Genomic DNA, 13,787 nt, shown 5'->3' with positions numbered 1-13,787 from the left:
ACTACAAACAACCTCACTATGCAGCGCTAGGAATGCGCATAACGAGAGAGGAAGCAAAAAAATATTGTTAACAATGTATATCTTTTTTCATTGTGCTTTCCAAATTTGCATTTCAAGCTGCCATAGTAAAGCCGGAACATGAGTTATGACCTATCAATCCTTTGTTATTCTGGTTCATTGAGTTTATTACATTATTGGCCAGATATTTATCCTTTTGACATTTTGATATTTGTATCACAGGAAATATTTGATTAACCAGGAAAAAAAATCAAATGACCTTATCAATCTTAAAACTCCTCCATATATCTCCCATTTTCAAGCGGACTATAAATAAAGGGAGATATTTGTACTTCTATCTTGTAACTTTTTAATTAAATTGCAATTCGGCGTCAACACAATAATTTGATTAAATTATTGTGTTCGAGGAATTAATTCACTTTGAAAGTATTATATATTAAATTCTTTTTCCAGGCATTTTGCAATTTTAAAAAATTGTAGAATTAACTGCAATGATTCAGAATTTATTTCAACCCTAAGTTATGTGCTATTTAAAACTCAATCTGTGTATAATTTGTTCTTATAAATAACATAAATTGGACGGTTAACTGTGGTTATGATTTTATATCAGTTTTCACTAATAAATATTGAAAGATTTGAAAATGTGTTGTGAAATATTTTACATTTCCAACAATAATTTCCACATGCATATCGAGATGTTTGAGAGGAGTAAATCGATTGAGATATATGAATTAGAAGGGACAAAAGAATAGCATTCCCTTATTCTTTCTATTCTACTACTTTACCACCTTTTGCATAAATGATTCAGCTTCCAGTGTTAATTCTTCTTCTGGCTTCTTGGAAGTTTATTACGTTCTAAACGAATATGAAATACATTCATATTAAACTACTAAAATATGCGATTCGAATAATGCTGAGCATCTAGAACATTAAGAATAAAAGAATAATTTCATTAATGTGATCATATACATTTTAAAGAATTATAAATATCACACTTGCTTCGGTCTTATAAATATCATCTGCATGCATTATAATGACTAAAATCAATTTTAAGAATTACATATTTAGAGGCATTGAAAAAAAATTGTAATTCGGCATTTTTAAAAGTTATTTTTAACTACACACTCTTTTTGAAAACATTTTTAAGAATGTGAAAACTATAAAAATTTTTAATTAATTAACGAAAATAATTTATGTAAACTTCTAACGCTTTTTATGATTTCTATTACTTCATCATTTGCAAATAATCCTTGGTTTTTAGAAGGAATAATTGCATTAAGCCGATAAAGAAAGAAAATAATACCAATTTTTTAAATTAAAATTATTGAATTATTTATTAATTTTTGTAATTTTAGTTTTGGTTTGAAGAAAAATCGATATGCGTTATTTCTTCGATTTTAAAGAGAAACATTTTCTGTTTTAATTGTTTTAGTTGCGTGATATTTTTCTTCGTACTGCTTGCTGTCTTAGGAAGTTCAATCACTGTTTATGAGTGTTTTTGTAAAAACAATAAGAAAATGTCAAGATATGAAGATGGCGATAAGAGCATAAAAGAAGTCAAGAAAAAAGGGGATGGAAATAAATACCTCAAACGCAATGGTAATAACTTTTTTTTGATTTCTGAAATAGTGCTTAGAAGTAGAATAGTAGAACAATTTTTTTTTATATATTTTATAAAAACTGAAATTTTAATTTTCATTTCAACTCCAATTTAAAATATTACGTTTAACAAACTTTAGGGATAGCTGCAACGAAAAAAAAATGAAGATGTCTACGCTATATGTATTACTTGAAGCATTTCATAAGTGGTACCTTCATATAGAAGCCATCTTATGTGTTACTAACATCGTTTTTCATAACTTTAACTAAAAAATATTATCTAAGGATATGATTTCCCTTATATGACATGAAATTACTAGAAATGACACTCAATAATTGAAAAGAAACGAGAGCAAAGGAATCCATCATGCCAAATAACCTGGTATGAATTTAGAATATGATTAGATATTTGTCAAATAAAATATTACTCATAAAAACTATTACAAATTCCTTTTATGATTCATCCATAGGATAATTTATTAAATATTATAATTCGTAATTTGGCTAAAGAAAAGCTTTTAATAACACTAATTTAAATTGGTAAATCATCTGTAAAAACAGCAATGATTTATAGAGAAGAATTAAATGCATAATATTTTCACATGTACAATTATTTTTGAAAATGCAAGGTTTTTACATTGACAAAGAAAATAATATACCATTTTTCCTTTCATATCAATTAAAAGTCAATTTTAATTTGATGATATATAAAGAAACTCAACATCCTAAGAGTTTGTGAATTTCATTGTAGAATTCTTTCAATTACTATTGAAATAATGACATTATATAAAGTTGTTTTCAAATATTTAAAAAAATGAATCGTTATGAAAATAATTATGAATTTGAAATTAAAATGAAGGTAATTTGAATAATTGGAAAAAAAAACTTTAAAAATTACAATTTTAATTTAAATAATTACAAAGCTCTTCAGATCTCCAGAAAATATAGTTGCTGACCATTAGGTCTCGCAGCCACCTTTGTTTTCAACTTGTTGTGATTTTGGATGATTACCTAGTTCAAATAACGTCCTTTCCCAGAATTTTAATTACTACTCCTTTTTTAAATTAAATTTTAATTTCACATGACTTTGAATTGATTTTTACACTAAACTCATTATGTTCGATAATTGCTGAATTAATTATTAAGGTATAAATAATGCCCTTAAACATTTAAAATTTAACCGTAACATTATGCCGTAACATTTTACATTCATCAATCAGTGACTATTTAAAAATATGGCTAAAAATAAATTTTTATGTAATTAGGAAGGTTACTTTATATTAGTCTACTTTTGGTGTCAACCGATGCTCATAAGTTGCACCTATCTAATCTGTGAAAGAAACTTCAAGAAGGTAATTTACACTCCAAATCTCTGAAAATGCAAAAACTACGACTACCCTTAAATTGAAATGAGTCAAATCCAAACCACTTCAATCTTATTGTCACATTCAATAGATTGAACCTATTTGAAAGAATATTCCTTTTTCTTTTATTTTAGTTCAATATAAGGATACTAAGAAACACTTACATAGTAGCAGGAGATAATAAGGCCTCGTTATTTAAGTTTTTGTAAAACAAAAAGCGAATTAAGGAATATTCGATACTATAAAAAAATTAGATTTATGCAAGTGTCAAAGTAAGACTATATTATGTACATTATCGAGCATAAAATATCCGGAACATAATGTATGCGGTCAGTTCGGTTGCATCTTATGAACCCTCACAAAAACCATTAAAGTAAAAAGTTTATTATTGTAGGAATTATTCCCCCAAAAAAATAAGAATAAATTTTCTTTTAAATTTATTAAAACTAAAGAAAAAATATTTCATAAAGAAAAATAAGCCAAATGATATAGTAAATAATCAGAATACAATCATCTTCTGTTTACTAAAGAAAGCCAAAGATTTTTGCCACTTCCTTTTTAAAAAGATAACAATATTGCAGAAGATACAATTAGACTTTAGAAATCCTGAAATAATGACCTTATACATATGTTCAAAGGGCAGTTGATGTTTTTGATGAAATGATAATAATATTATCCGCAGCTAAAATTACAAAAGCATGGTGTATGGAAGAAATTTTTCATTTTTGAGCACTGACTACCCATGCTACCCTGAATGATCATTTTCTCTGTTCTTCATTTTAGAAAATGTTGTTCTAAAGAATTCGGTTACAGAAAATAAAATATAAATAAACTTAGCCCTTAGCTCAATTCAGTACTAATTATTTCACAGAAGGAAGGCTATTGAAAGTTATAATGAGATCTAATAAAGATTTTGAAGAAAAGAAAATTCAAACGCCAAATACGATCGCAGTACGATTAGGAAACTTCATAGCATAGTTCAAAAGAAGTTGGTGATTGAAAATTGATTATTAGATGATATACACTCTTGATATAATCATTAGATTTCAAAATCGCAGAACTGAAGTAAAAATCATGTAGTTAAAGTATTTTGATATTCTTTGTTTTAAGTGATTTCAGATATGAGTTAATAAATGATGTGTAATGCGAACCACTCTACGCTTTAAAAGTACCTGTTTTTCATTATCTTTAAATCGTTTCTGAATGTAAGGAAACATCAATTTCTGCATTGTACTAGAATCCAAAAGAAAGCTTTAAAATGTATTAAATTCATATTTTAAAGCAGCATTAGTACAAAATTTTGGCATTATTCGTCTGCAATTTGACAATAATTTGTAAGTCTCTGAGTCTCTCATTTGAAGTAATTCAAAAAGTTCATCATCCATCTTAAAATTATTTATACGCTTCATTTATTCTCAATTTATAGTTTGGTTAGAAGGCTGCGCATATTTCCTGAAGATATTTTGCATAGTAAAGAATGGAAGCAAAATTCTAAGGACTACTTCCTCAGAAAACCAGATTGGTTGTATACATGGTCTGAGATTTATCGCTAATGCCTGGCTCATTCTTTTACATACTTCTATGGCTTACATCAGTACCATAAGTAAGTATTTTAGTTAGTAGAAATATTTACTACGTTATTAAGTTTAAGTATTTTAAGGAATTTAATTATCATGCATAAAATAATTGTAAGAATCGTTAAAATATTAGGTTATTAACAATCTGCTGAATAAAATCTAGTTGTGATTATATTGGAAACCTGATTCAGGTTTCATGTGCCTTAAATTTGATTTGGTTGAAAGGAAGTTTAACTTAATAAGGTTTATTTTCCATTTTAAATATATAGGAGAATCATTTTTGGAATGAATGGAGGACTCTCTATATTTTGATTCCTTGCATTAAAGAAAACACCAAAAGCTTACATTACAATTCCAAAATTTCATATCTCAGTAAGAAAACACGTTAACCTGATAGATGAACTGTATATCCAAGTAACTTCACAATGTGTCCTCAATGGAATTGAACTCTTAACCGTAACAATAAATACAAGTGGCTATTTATAGCCAGTAAAAATCGTTGGATCATTGATATGTCTAGAATCATCAGCATTTATGATACACGATCATGAAAGATGTTCAGTAAAGTTACTTGATTTGGAGAATATTTGGCTGATATTATTCATGGTGAAGGCTTAAAACGGGAATCGGGGTCCTCTAATCATAATATCCAAGACATACTTCAAATTAAACGCAACAATAACATGTGACAAAGATGTGATCGCTTGTAATTATTCATCTGATAATTAAATGCAGAGAATAAAATTTCTGTATAAAAATTATGAATTTGTCGCTTGATTTTTTTTGTTAGGAAAGAAAATATTACTTTCTTTTCTTAATTATTATTGTGTGTCCCACTTTTAAATATTTCAGTTGTAACTACTAGCTTGAGTAAGAACGAATACAACATATATATTTAATATAAATATATTAAATGTGTAAAAGTTGCCACTTTTAACGTATTATACGCTTAATGAAGGGGTGGACATCGGACTAAGGAACCGATAGAAGCAAAAGCTCCGGATCGAGTTGTTTTAATGTGTTGTTGTTTTCTTGGTTTTTTATGGCACAAAAGCCATCTTTGGTTAAGCTGCGTCACATTCATGAAATTAAAATATTAAAATATTCTTTGGATCGAAGAGGTTCATTAAAAAAAAGAAACATTGAAATATGAAAAACTTATGTTATTTCACAAAGTATAAAGGATTATATAGAAAGCATCAAATATGTAATAAATATTACAAAGTATAACTCAAAATGTGAATAACAATTGATTTTTCACTTTAGTAAGATAACAGATATCTGTTTACTTAATTGGTTCATTGCAATAAAAATCAATTTCTTGATAAGCATTTTGTTTAGATGGCAAATAAATAATTATCTTTCCAAAATGTTTAATCATATTTAAGGAAGGAACTACTACTCAAGAAGGAAACACTTTTCGAATATCAAGTGTCTTGATTTAATGCTTAAGGAGGTCTCATGATTAGTGAATGATTACGATTGTCTTGAAGAAAATAGCATTTCATAAAATAACTTAGTTTATTTTAAACTGTAAAATAAAGACAAAACAAACACACTCACATATTAATTTCAAAAATAAAGATTCGAAAAAATTAAGCACAATTTACTGAGTGCACTGATTTACCAATAAGTTTTTCTTGTAATTTCAGTTTCATATATAATGAAAATACCGATATAAGTATCGAATGATTGTTCATTAATGCAAATTAATTAATAGAATTTCTAGCTAATATTTCAGTGCTAAGAAACTTTCGGATATTCAATAAAAGTACTAGATAAAGAAGTTCCTAAAATATTGCTTTCTGATACAGCATAAAATTAGCCAAATTTTGCATACAAAAATGCATACATACTTCTGGCATAAACATAAAAGGAAAAAATAAAACCTCAATTATATTTTCTTACAATTTCCCACTTTTTTAAGAACTTAACAAAATTTAAAATTTATTTTTTAGAGGATATGAAAGAAGTGAAGCAGCTTTTTGAACTGAGAGTGTCACAGTTAATGCTGGGTGGAATTTTTTCTGTTGATATATTTTTCGTAATCAGGTAAATTTGTAACATATTTTTTCTTCAATATGAAACTTTTATTATTTTATAAGAAAATCATGAATTTTGCGTACAATAAATACAAGATGTATGAAATTCGTGAAATCAGAATTGCTTAGAAATTCTTATTACTTCCACAAGACCATTTATGGATGATACATTGCTGCGATGATGAATTAACAAAATACTTACATGATACTATCCAACACACAATTGAGTTTTCTTTGTTAAATTTTATTGAGGAAGACTAACACAAGTTTTTTATGTCAATTGTATCGCAGCAAGATTTCATGCAATTTCTGTGTTTTAGTCTAATTCTGTATATCAGACTACACAAATATATGTAATGTACATGATGATGAACCCAAAATCCATAAAGTGGCCGATATGTGTAATTGCATCTAAACTCAATTGAATGAATCCAATTTCTTTTAAGTTATTGTAACTGCTTGTTCAGGATAAACTGGTTTGTTGGTTATGAAAGACGTAAAAATTACAAAATATATTTTGAAATATCGATCAAATCTTTGAAAAATTTTCAGGTTATCTAAATAACTAATTGAATCAACGTGGAACATCATCAAAATAATAACTATTCATATAAATCGAAAATTATGTATATTTTAGGAAAATACATAGTTCTTATAAGCATATAAACAGAAAATAAAGATTTTACCAAAGATATTTAAAATTTCTGCAATTTCTCAAAATGCACCAATACTATTAGAAATTAGAAATAAATGTATAAATATTGGTAGAAATACATATAATTGATTAAAACCAGAAATTAATCTGAAATCTTCCAATATACATAACTGTTTATCTGAGAGGTTGGAGTTGGAATAGCTAGAGGATCAAACAATCTCAATCTTGGAAAGCGTTAATCTCGATCAGATTTTAATTGCAGACACTGAACGAGCTAATTGTATTAGGAATTGTTCTTGATTTTATTTAAAATGCATATTTAAGCCATATGAGATGATTGATTTCGAAAAATGTCAAGGCATAAGGAAAATTAATCAATTCTAGAATATTGTTTTTTTCGTTTCAGTAGTAATTTTCTTTAAACAACTATTTATAAGACTTGTAGCATTTACACACATTTTTAGAAGCTACTAAATTCCTAAATAATGTAACGAATGCTCCTAATGTTAACTTAGGCAACATTTCAGAAGGTGTTAAATCGTTTAAAAATTCTTCTAAAAGATCTTTTCAAGATGATCTTTCGAATCTTCAGTTATTATAAAATTAGAGCATTCACAATTCTACTACAGTTTCCACCATACCTTTTAATTCATAATCTTTAATTCCGACTGACAAATATTTTATGATTATAAGACTGGCTAGCCCTTTGAGCTGTTGGACTACCACTATTTTAAAATCGGTATCGCTGAGAAGTTGTTGAATTGCATCTCGATTTTCTAGAAAGGAAAATTAGGGCAATTCTATTGTTTTCCAACTTTGACACTATTCAACTTGCAAAAGTTAACTTACAAATTCTTTCTCAAAATCATAAGTGCTTATATTTTTTTAAATTCAAAATAGCGTCTCTATTTCTTTAGACAACTTAAAACTATAAATGTGAACATCTCAAGAAGACAGATAATTAAGGAATGAAGGAAAATTCTATTCATTCGGATTATTTTTCCACCGAATCAGCTAACAAAATTTACTAATGCTCTAGAAAAGTTTGCAGATAGCTAACAATGCATGCGCATGTGTAAATGATATGCACACGATGCATTTTGAATAATTTTTTCAAACTTCTGATTGAAATCGGATACCAAGTAAGAACTAGTTTGAAAACTGAGTGAACAATTCAGAATCTACATAGATATATAGAATTTCAATCAAGGAAATAGCTTGATCCCCGTTTATATATATATATATATATATATATATATATATACCATGTTCTATGAAATTTGAAGGACAAAACTTTACACTGTAATAGAATTTTGCATATTTTCTGCACAAGATTGTTTCCTTTTTTCCGATAAACTACGTGACAAAACTTTCACCCCCTTAGTCATGCTGCTTCATCTATGCTCTTTCATATTAAATTTCTGAATCAGCATGATCTGTCTTTCGCTGTGCAAAGCTTAATTTGACTTTCATCATAGCATTTTCTAACTCTCCTAGTCCTCTCTGCTTCATTTTTAATTCATTTCTTTTCAATCAGTGCATCCATAATTTCAATCACACGCTCTTTTCTTCTACACTTATTGTAGGCAATATTATTAACTTTATGCAATAAGTTTATATATTTTTTGTGAGAAATATTTTATATTAGAAAGTCCCTTTCTATATAAATAGTAAAGAACATGCGAGGTATTTAAAGATATGCTTAGCTTGAGATTACAAACTAAATGGTAAATAAGCACAAAAAAAAAATACTTCCATACAGTTTTGCTACCAAACATCATAGCGTTTTATATATAAATGATCATTAGTGATTATTTGTCCATTTTTAACAAATTCTTTAATGCTCTTATCATTAAAAAATGGTTTTTTTTAAATTTCAACTCTTTTGTTTTCGTTTTTTAGTTTCTAGTGTAATTTTTACCTTTATTCTATTTCAGACTCTTATCTTTTCGGTTTATCACAAGTAACATTGATTTGAAGACAGATACATTTCCAGCAGCTTATCTGAAAGCAATGTGCATTTTGTGATGATTTATTGGTTTAAATTATGTGGAGCAAAATTAAAGCAAACATTTTGTTTGTCCGGACCTTAAATATCTCACATTGGTGTTTAAAGATTTTTTTCACCATTATAAGTGATGATAATGGTGAATTTTATGATGGGATCGAATATTTCTGCTGTAATCTCAGGTATTTTATACAATTTGGAGATGTGCTTATCGTGCTTGAATTGAATTCATCTGTTACAAAAAATTTATTCCTAGCATTTCATTAATTAAATTAAACTTACAAGGATTTATTCATGCATTGGTACATTTTCAAATCACTTTTGTAAAATTTCTTTTGAATTCAATTAATTTACATTGTTCTATCCTAATATTACAGCTTGAAAAAATTTAGTATTCCAATAAACAACTGTAAATTTTCAATTAATTTTTAAAAAATAAAAAGAATATTTTTTAAGCATACCATCGAAATGAAATTTACCATGCATGCGCGATTACATTGAAAGCACCATTGTAATTAATGACAGAGCCCGTTCTTCCAAAATTTGCCATACAGGGTATACAGCTTCTAAGATAGCATACCTATTAGAAAATATTTATGTCTCACTCCTAATCTTTAGTTTAACATCTTGATAAAATAAAAAATATGAAAATGATAATATTTTAATAACTTATTATTTTTCTTCTCAAATTTTAGTGGATTCCTGAATGGCTATCTTTTTTTTCACAAGTATAGTAAGCGCAATGGAAACATCTCCTGGGTTTTTTTCTATTTCAAACGATTTGCAAGGTAAAGTCCATCTTCGTATTTTCCAGTTTTTCTTGTATCTTTCATGTATAGAAAACTTTATCTGAACTTTGAAGTTTGTGTTATGCCTCGCGTATCGCATATGAATGGCAAACTTAAAAATATCCAAATAGTAATGAATAATTTAGAAAAACACTTATTAATCAACAATAATATCCAAAATGAGTTCACCTTTTAAAAATCTTTTACTTTGAAATATTTCTGATCAAAATGTTCATAGAGATGATATTTTTTAATGGCATCCCACGCTTCTTTTCTATTCATTTTTTTCACGTTTTAAACAAAATTCATATAGATTATATTTTAAAAATAATATTTTTCGTATATGTATTTAAATATTTCGAAATAAACTCGCACAAAAATTTAAGTGAATGAATAAAAATCACATTTATTATAGTTGATTTGAATTTCTTCTCACGACAAAAGTAAAATTTAGCATTCTACTAAATTTATTTAACATTTTCATTGTACAGTTCGATTTAAATCAAATATTTATTTAACCAAATGGCGAAATCAAATTTAACAAAATTACCGATTCATAAATATTTTCTTTCCCATATTTAACCTGGCAATCATGAGAAATCTCACACCATGCTTTATGCAAAAAATATAAAACCTAGAAATGCATTAATTTTCCCATATGTATGAGGAGACGGCAAATCAAGAACTAAATGGACTGTCAGACGATATTTGGGGTCAAACCCTGTAATTGTCAAGATCAATCGTCTGTAAGGCCCGCAGAGTAAAATGTTCAAATAATAGCAGTGAAAAATGCATGTGACTGGTGCTTGTAAAATGTTGCAGGTCGAGAAGACTTCTTAAAAACACAGACTTTTATTTCTTGCGACAAACAAACATTTAATACATTATAAAAATATCACATATTACACCGACACAGACTATGAACACAAGGGAAAAAAAGAAAAAAAGAATCTGAATATACGTCTAAGCAAGCGCGCACGAGTGCTTCCGTTCTTATATAGAGTGAAAAAAACATTTGCATAAAACCGTCAAATAACCTCTTGCATAAATAATTTAAAGCATCATTTCACTTCATGTGATAAATCGTTGCGAACGGGGTTCGAATCATCAACAGTTTGTGTACACGCATTCGGATGGAAAGAAAAACCTAATATGAAACGAGCATCCTATTTTTGCTAACATGGAATGAATGGATAGAATTACAATAAGGCTTTAAAAATTTAGATTAAATCTATCAACAGGAAGATTTTTTCTTCTTCCAAAACTTTCTTTTATTTTCCATTGCATTATAAAAAAAAAAAAATGCCAAAATGTACCTTGATTACAAACGTCTTTACCACGCTCATAGCCAGTCAGGTTAACATTATTTAGTTTCACTTAAAATGCATAATTCCTAGAACTTCATTTAATGAAAATTTGAAAAATACTTATTTCTACTCTGAATATTATGGTTATAGATAAAAATGACTACCCGTGGCTACCCATAACTTCTTTATATACTTAGTATATACTTTGATATTAGCACAAACATTATTATGTGCAAAATTTTCAGATGGCTTTGGTAAAAGAGTGTCAAAGTAAAAGGAGAATAATTTCTAAATGAAAGAACATGAATATTTATGTATATTACTAGGAAGAAAATACATTTCGGAAAGTAAAATTATTTTTGAAGATAAAATAAAGAAAAAAGCAAAAAGAAATCCTCACAATCTCGCTTCAGATATCAGAATAAAAAAATAATACAAAAAAGAGCTAAAGTACTTGCAGCTTCTGGAATTTAAGATGATTTCTGCATAATTGTTCTTAATAGTTGCTTTTCCTTTTCTATTATTTATTTTTCAGTTTTTCTTCAAGCTCGTAGATTGGGTTCTCGTGCAATAAATAACTCTCAACATCAGGAAGAAAGAGTAGAAATTTTATTATTTCTTTTAAAGCAACACTATCCGCTCCCTACATATGCAGGCATGTTTAGAAATGTATTGATAAATTTTCAACTTGGGATCATATGATTTTGTCATTGTATCCAAAATTCTTTTCTTCTGAATGATTGCTGGCTCAGAGGCTCGTTTACAGAAAGGGCCAATTATGGGTTATTTATTTTTCATTGTCTTATTTTCAATAGCATCTTCGGTTTAATTTTTTTCTGGTTGACATGAAAAATTATGGTAAAGCTGCATTCTTTGCACATGAACTAAAGCTTTCGCTTTATGCAAATTAGCCGCAACATTTTTTTTTACTACGACTAAACATATCATCTAATAATTCTATACATGCGAGTCCAATAAAATTATTGCCTTATTCTATCTGTCTTAAGAAAACATAAATAATCCGCAAGACAAACACCATGGAAATGTCGGAGACTTTCTTAAGGTAAATTTGCAAATAATACCAACTAGTTCGCTATAATCAAGGGAGACTCTTTTTTATTTGTATTATTTCAGAAAACTTATCATGATTTTATGTAAAAGGTGTTGGGATTGAAATACACTTTTTTTTTTATTTTTTCGTCAATTGTAGATGGCAACGAATGTCCTTATAAACAGTCGGAATCTTTGTGCTTGCATCCGCATTTGTATGCTATGCTGATATCATGCTCCTGTAGTCTCATCACTCAAGGAACTGGCTTTCCTGATGAAACTTCCCGTTCTTAAAAAAACAGTAGGTACACTGAACATAAGGCGGTAATATGTGTAAACGGGACGTCTCAGGACGTAAAAGTGAAATTTAGTGATCGACCAAATCACATTGAGACATTCCAGCACTGTAGCTGAATAAATCTTGTTCGCTTTGTTGAACACTCTAGGCGCATAGGCTATATTTCCATGTCGTTTTGAATTTGCACCACCACTCTCCATCATGTAGGCACTGGAATTTACAAGCAGTCCTGGAGGGGGGTGAGCATTTTTATCAAAGAGAAAAAGGTTAATTTCATAAAACGATTTTTAAAGTTGTGAATGGCTGATATTGTATCTATTGTATCCTTCATTAGCAATTTTAGGAAAATGTATGTTTTGAAACAAAATATTTTTGATAAATCTTCGATAGTATGAGAAAATTCAGAAATTTGAAACATGGTATTAAAAGTGGAACAGGATATTCAGCAACTGTTTTAACATTATTATTATCCGATTATACTCTAAATCACTTAAAAGTTATCACCAAATCCGAAATTAATTTGACTGCCATGTTTTGTCATTCTTCATATTGCCATTTTTTGCATTTAACTGCATTCCTGCTATAGGGTCACATTCTAGGACAGACCTTAGGCGAAGCAAATGCTCATCAATCACAACAGAAAATACGATTATATATCACACACAAACACAACACAAACAAATTTAATTGGCGAAGTATACTGATATCATTCTCTCGAATATTGTAGGGTCATTAAAAAGTCCAAAGATAATGACTTTAAACTCGCATAAGCCATCTGGGGATACTAAATGCTATTATTTCTCTGTCAGCCTCATCGTTTTTACTTGCAAAAGCCAGAAAAAATTTTACTGGATGAAAAGACACCTTTTCAACAGACCATTATGTCGCAAATTCTGAGAAGTACATAGACATCCTTCTTTGTCATTTATTTAATTGATGATAATCGACACAAAAACGCCAGCTTCAAATTTTTCCCCTTCTCGATTACAATAGCTATGAGGCCATCGTTTCCATTGGCCTCAATAGGAATGCCGATTCTTGAATAATATCCATTAAAAGCATTTTTTCCTCTTCTTGTATG

The 13,787-nt window shown here is 28.3% G+C and overlaps 1 protein-coding gene across 1 annotated transcript in view; it reads left to right on the top strand.

Moving 5' to 3' along the window:
- The window catches only part of LOC129975065 (nose resistant to fluoxetine protein 6-like), a 52,931-nt gene that overhangs the window by 6,232 nt on the left and 32,912 nt on the right, over nucleotides 1-13,787 (top strand). Inside the window, exons 4-7 of the mRNA XM_056087947.1 lie at nucleotides 1,451-1,617; nucleotides 4,408-4,584; nucleotides 6,517-6,610; nucleotides 9,959-10,051. Of these exons, the coding sequence (XP_055943922.1) occupies nucleotides 1,451-1,617; nucleotides 4,408-4,584; nucleotides 6,517-6,610; nucleotides 9,959-10,051 (531 nt within the window). The remainder of the gene's footprint in view (nucleotides 1-1,450; nucleotides 1,618-4,407; nucleotides 4,585-6,516; nucleotides 6,611-9,958; nucleotides 10,052-13,787) is intronic.

The sequence above is a fragment of the Argiope bruennichi genome, chromosome 7 (genome assembly GCF_947563725.1).
Source record: "Argiope bruennichi chromosome 7, qqArgBrue1.1, whole genome shotgun sequence".
Classification (NCBI taxonomy): domain Eukaryota; kingdom Metazoa; phylum Arthropoda; class Arachnida; order Araneae; family Araneidae; genus Argiope; species Argiope bruennichi.
The sequence above is the reverse complement of the archived record's forward strand: the minus strand, read 5'-3'. Positions and strand labels throughout refer to the sequence as shown.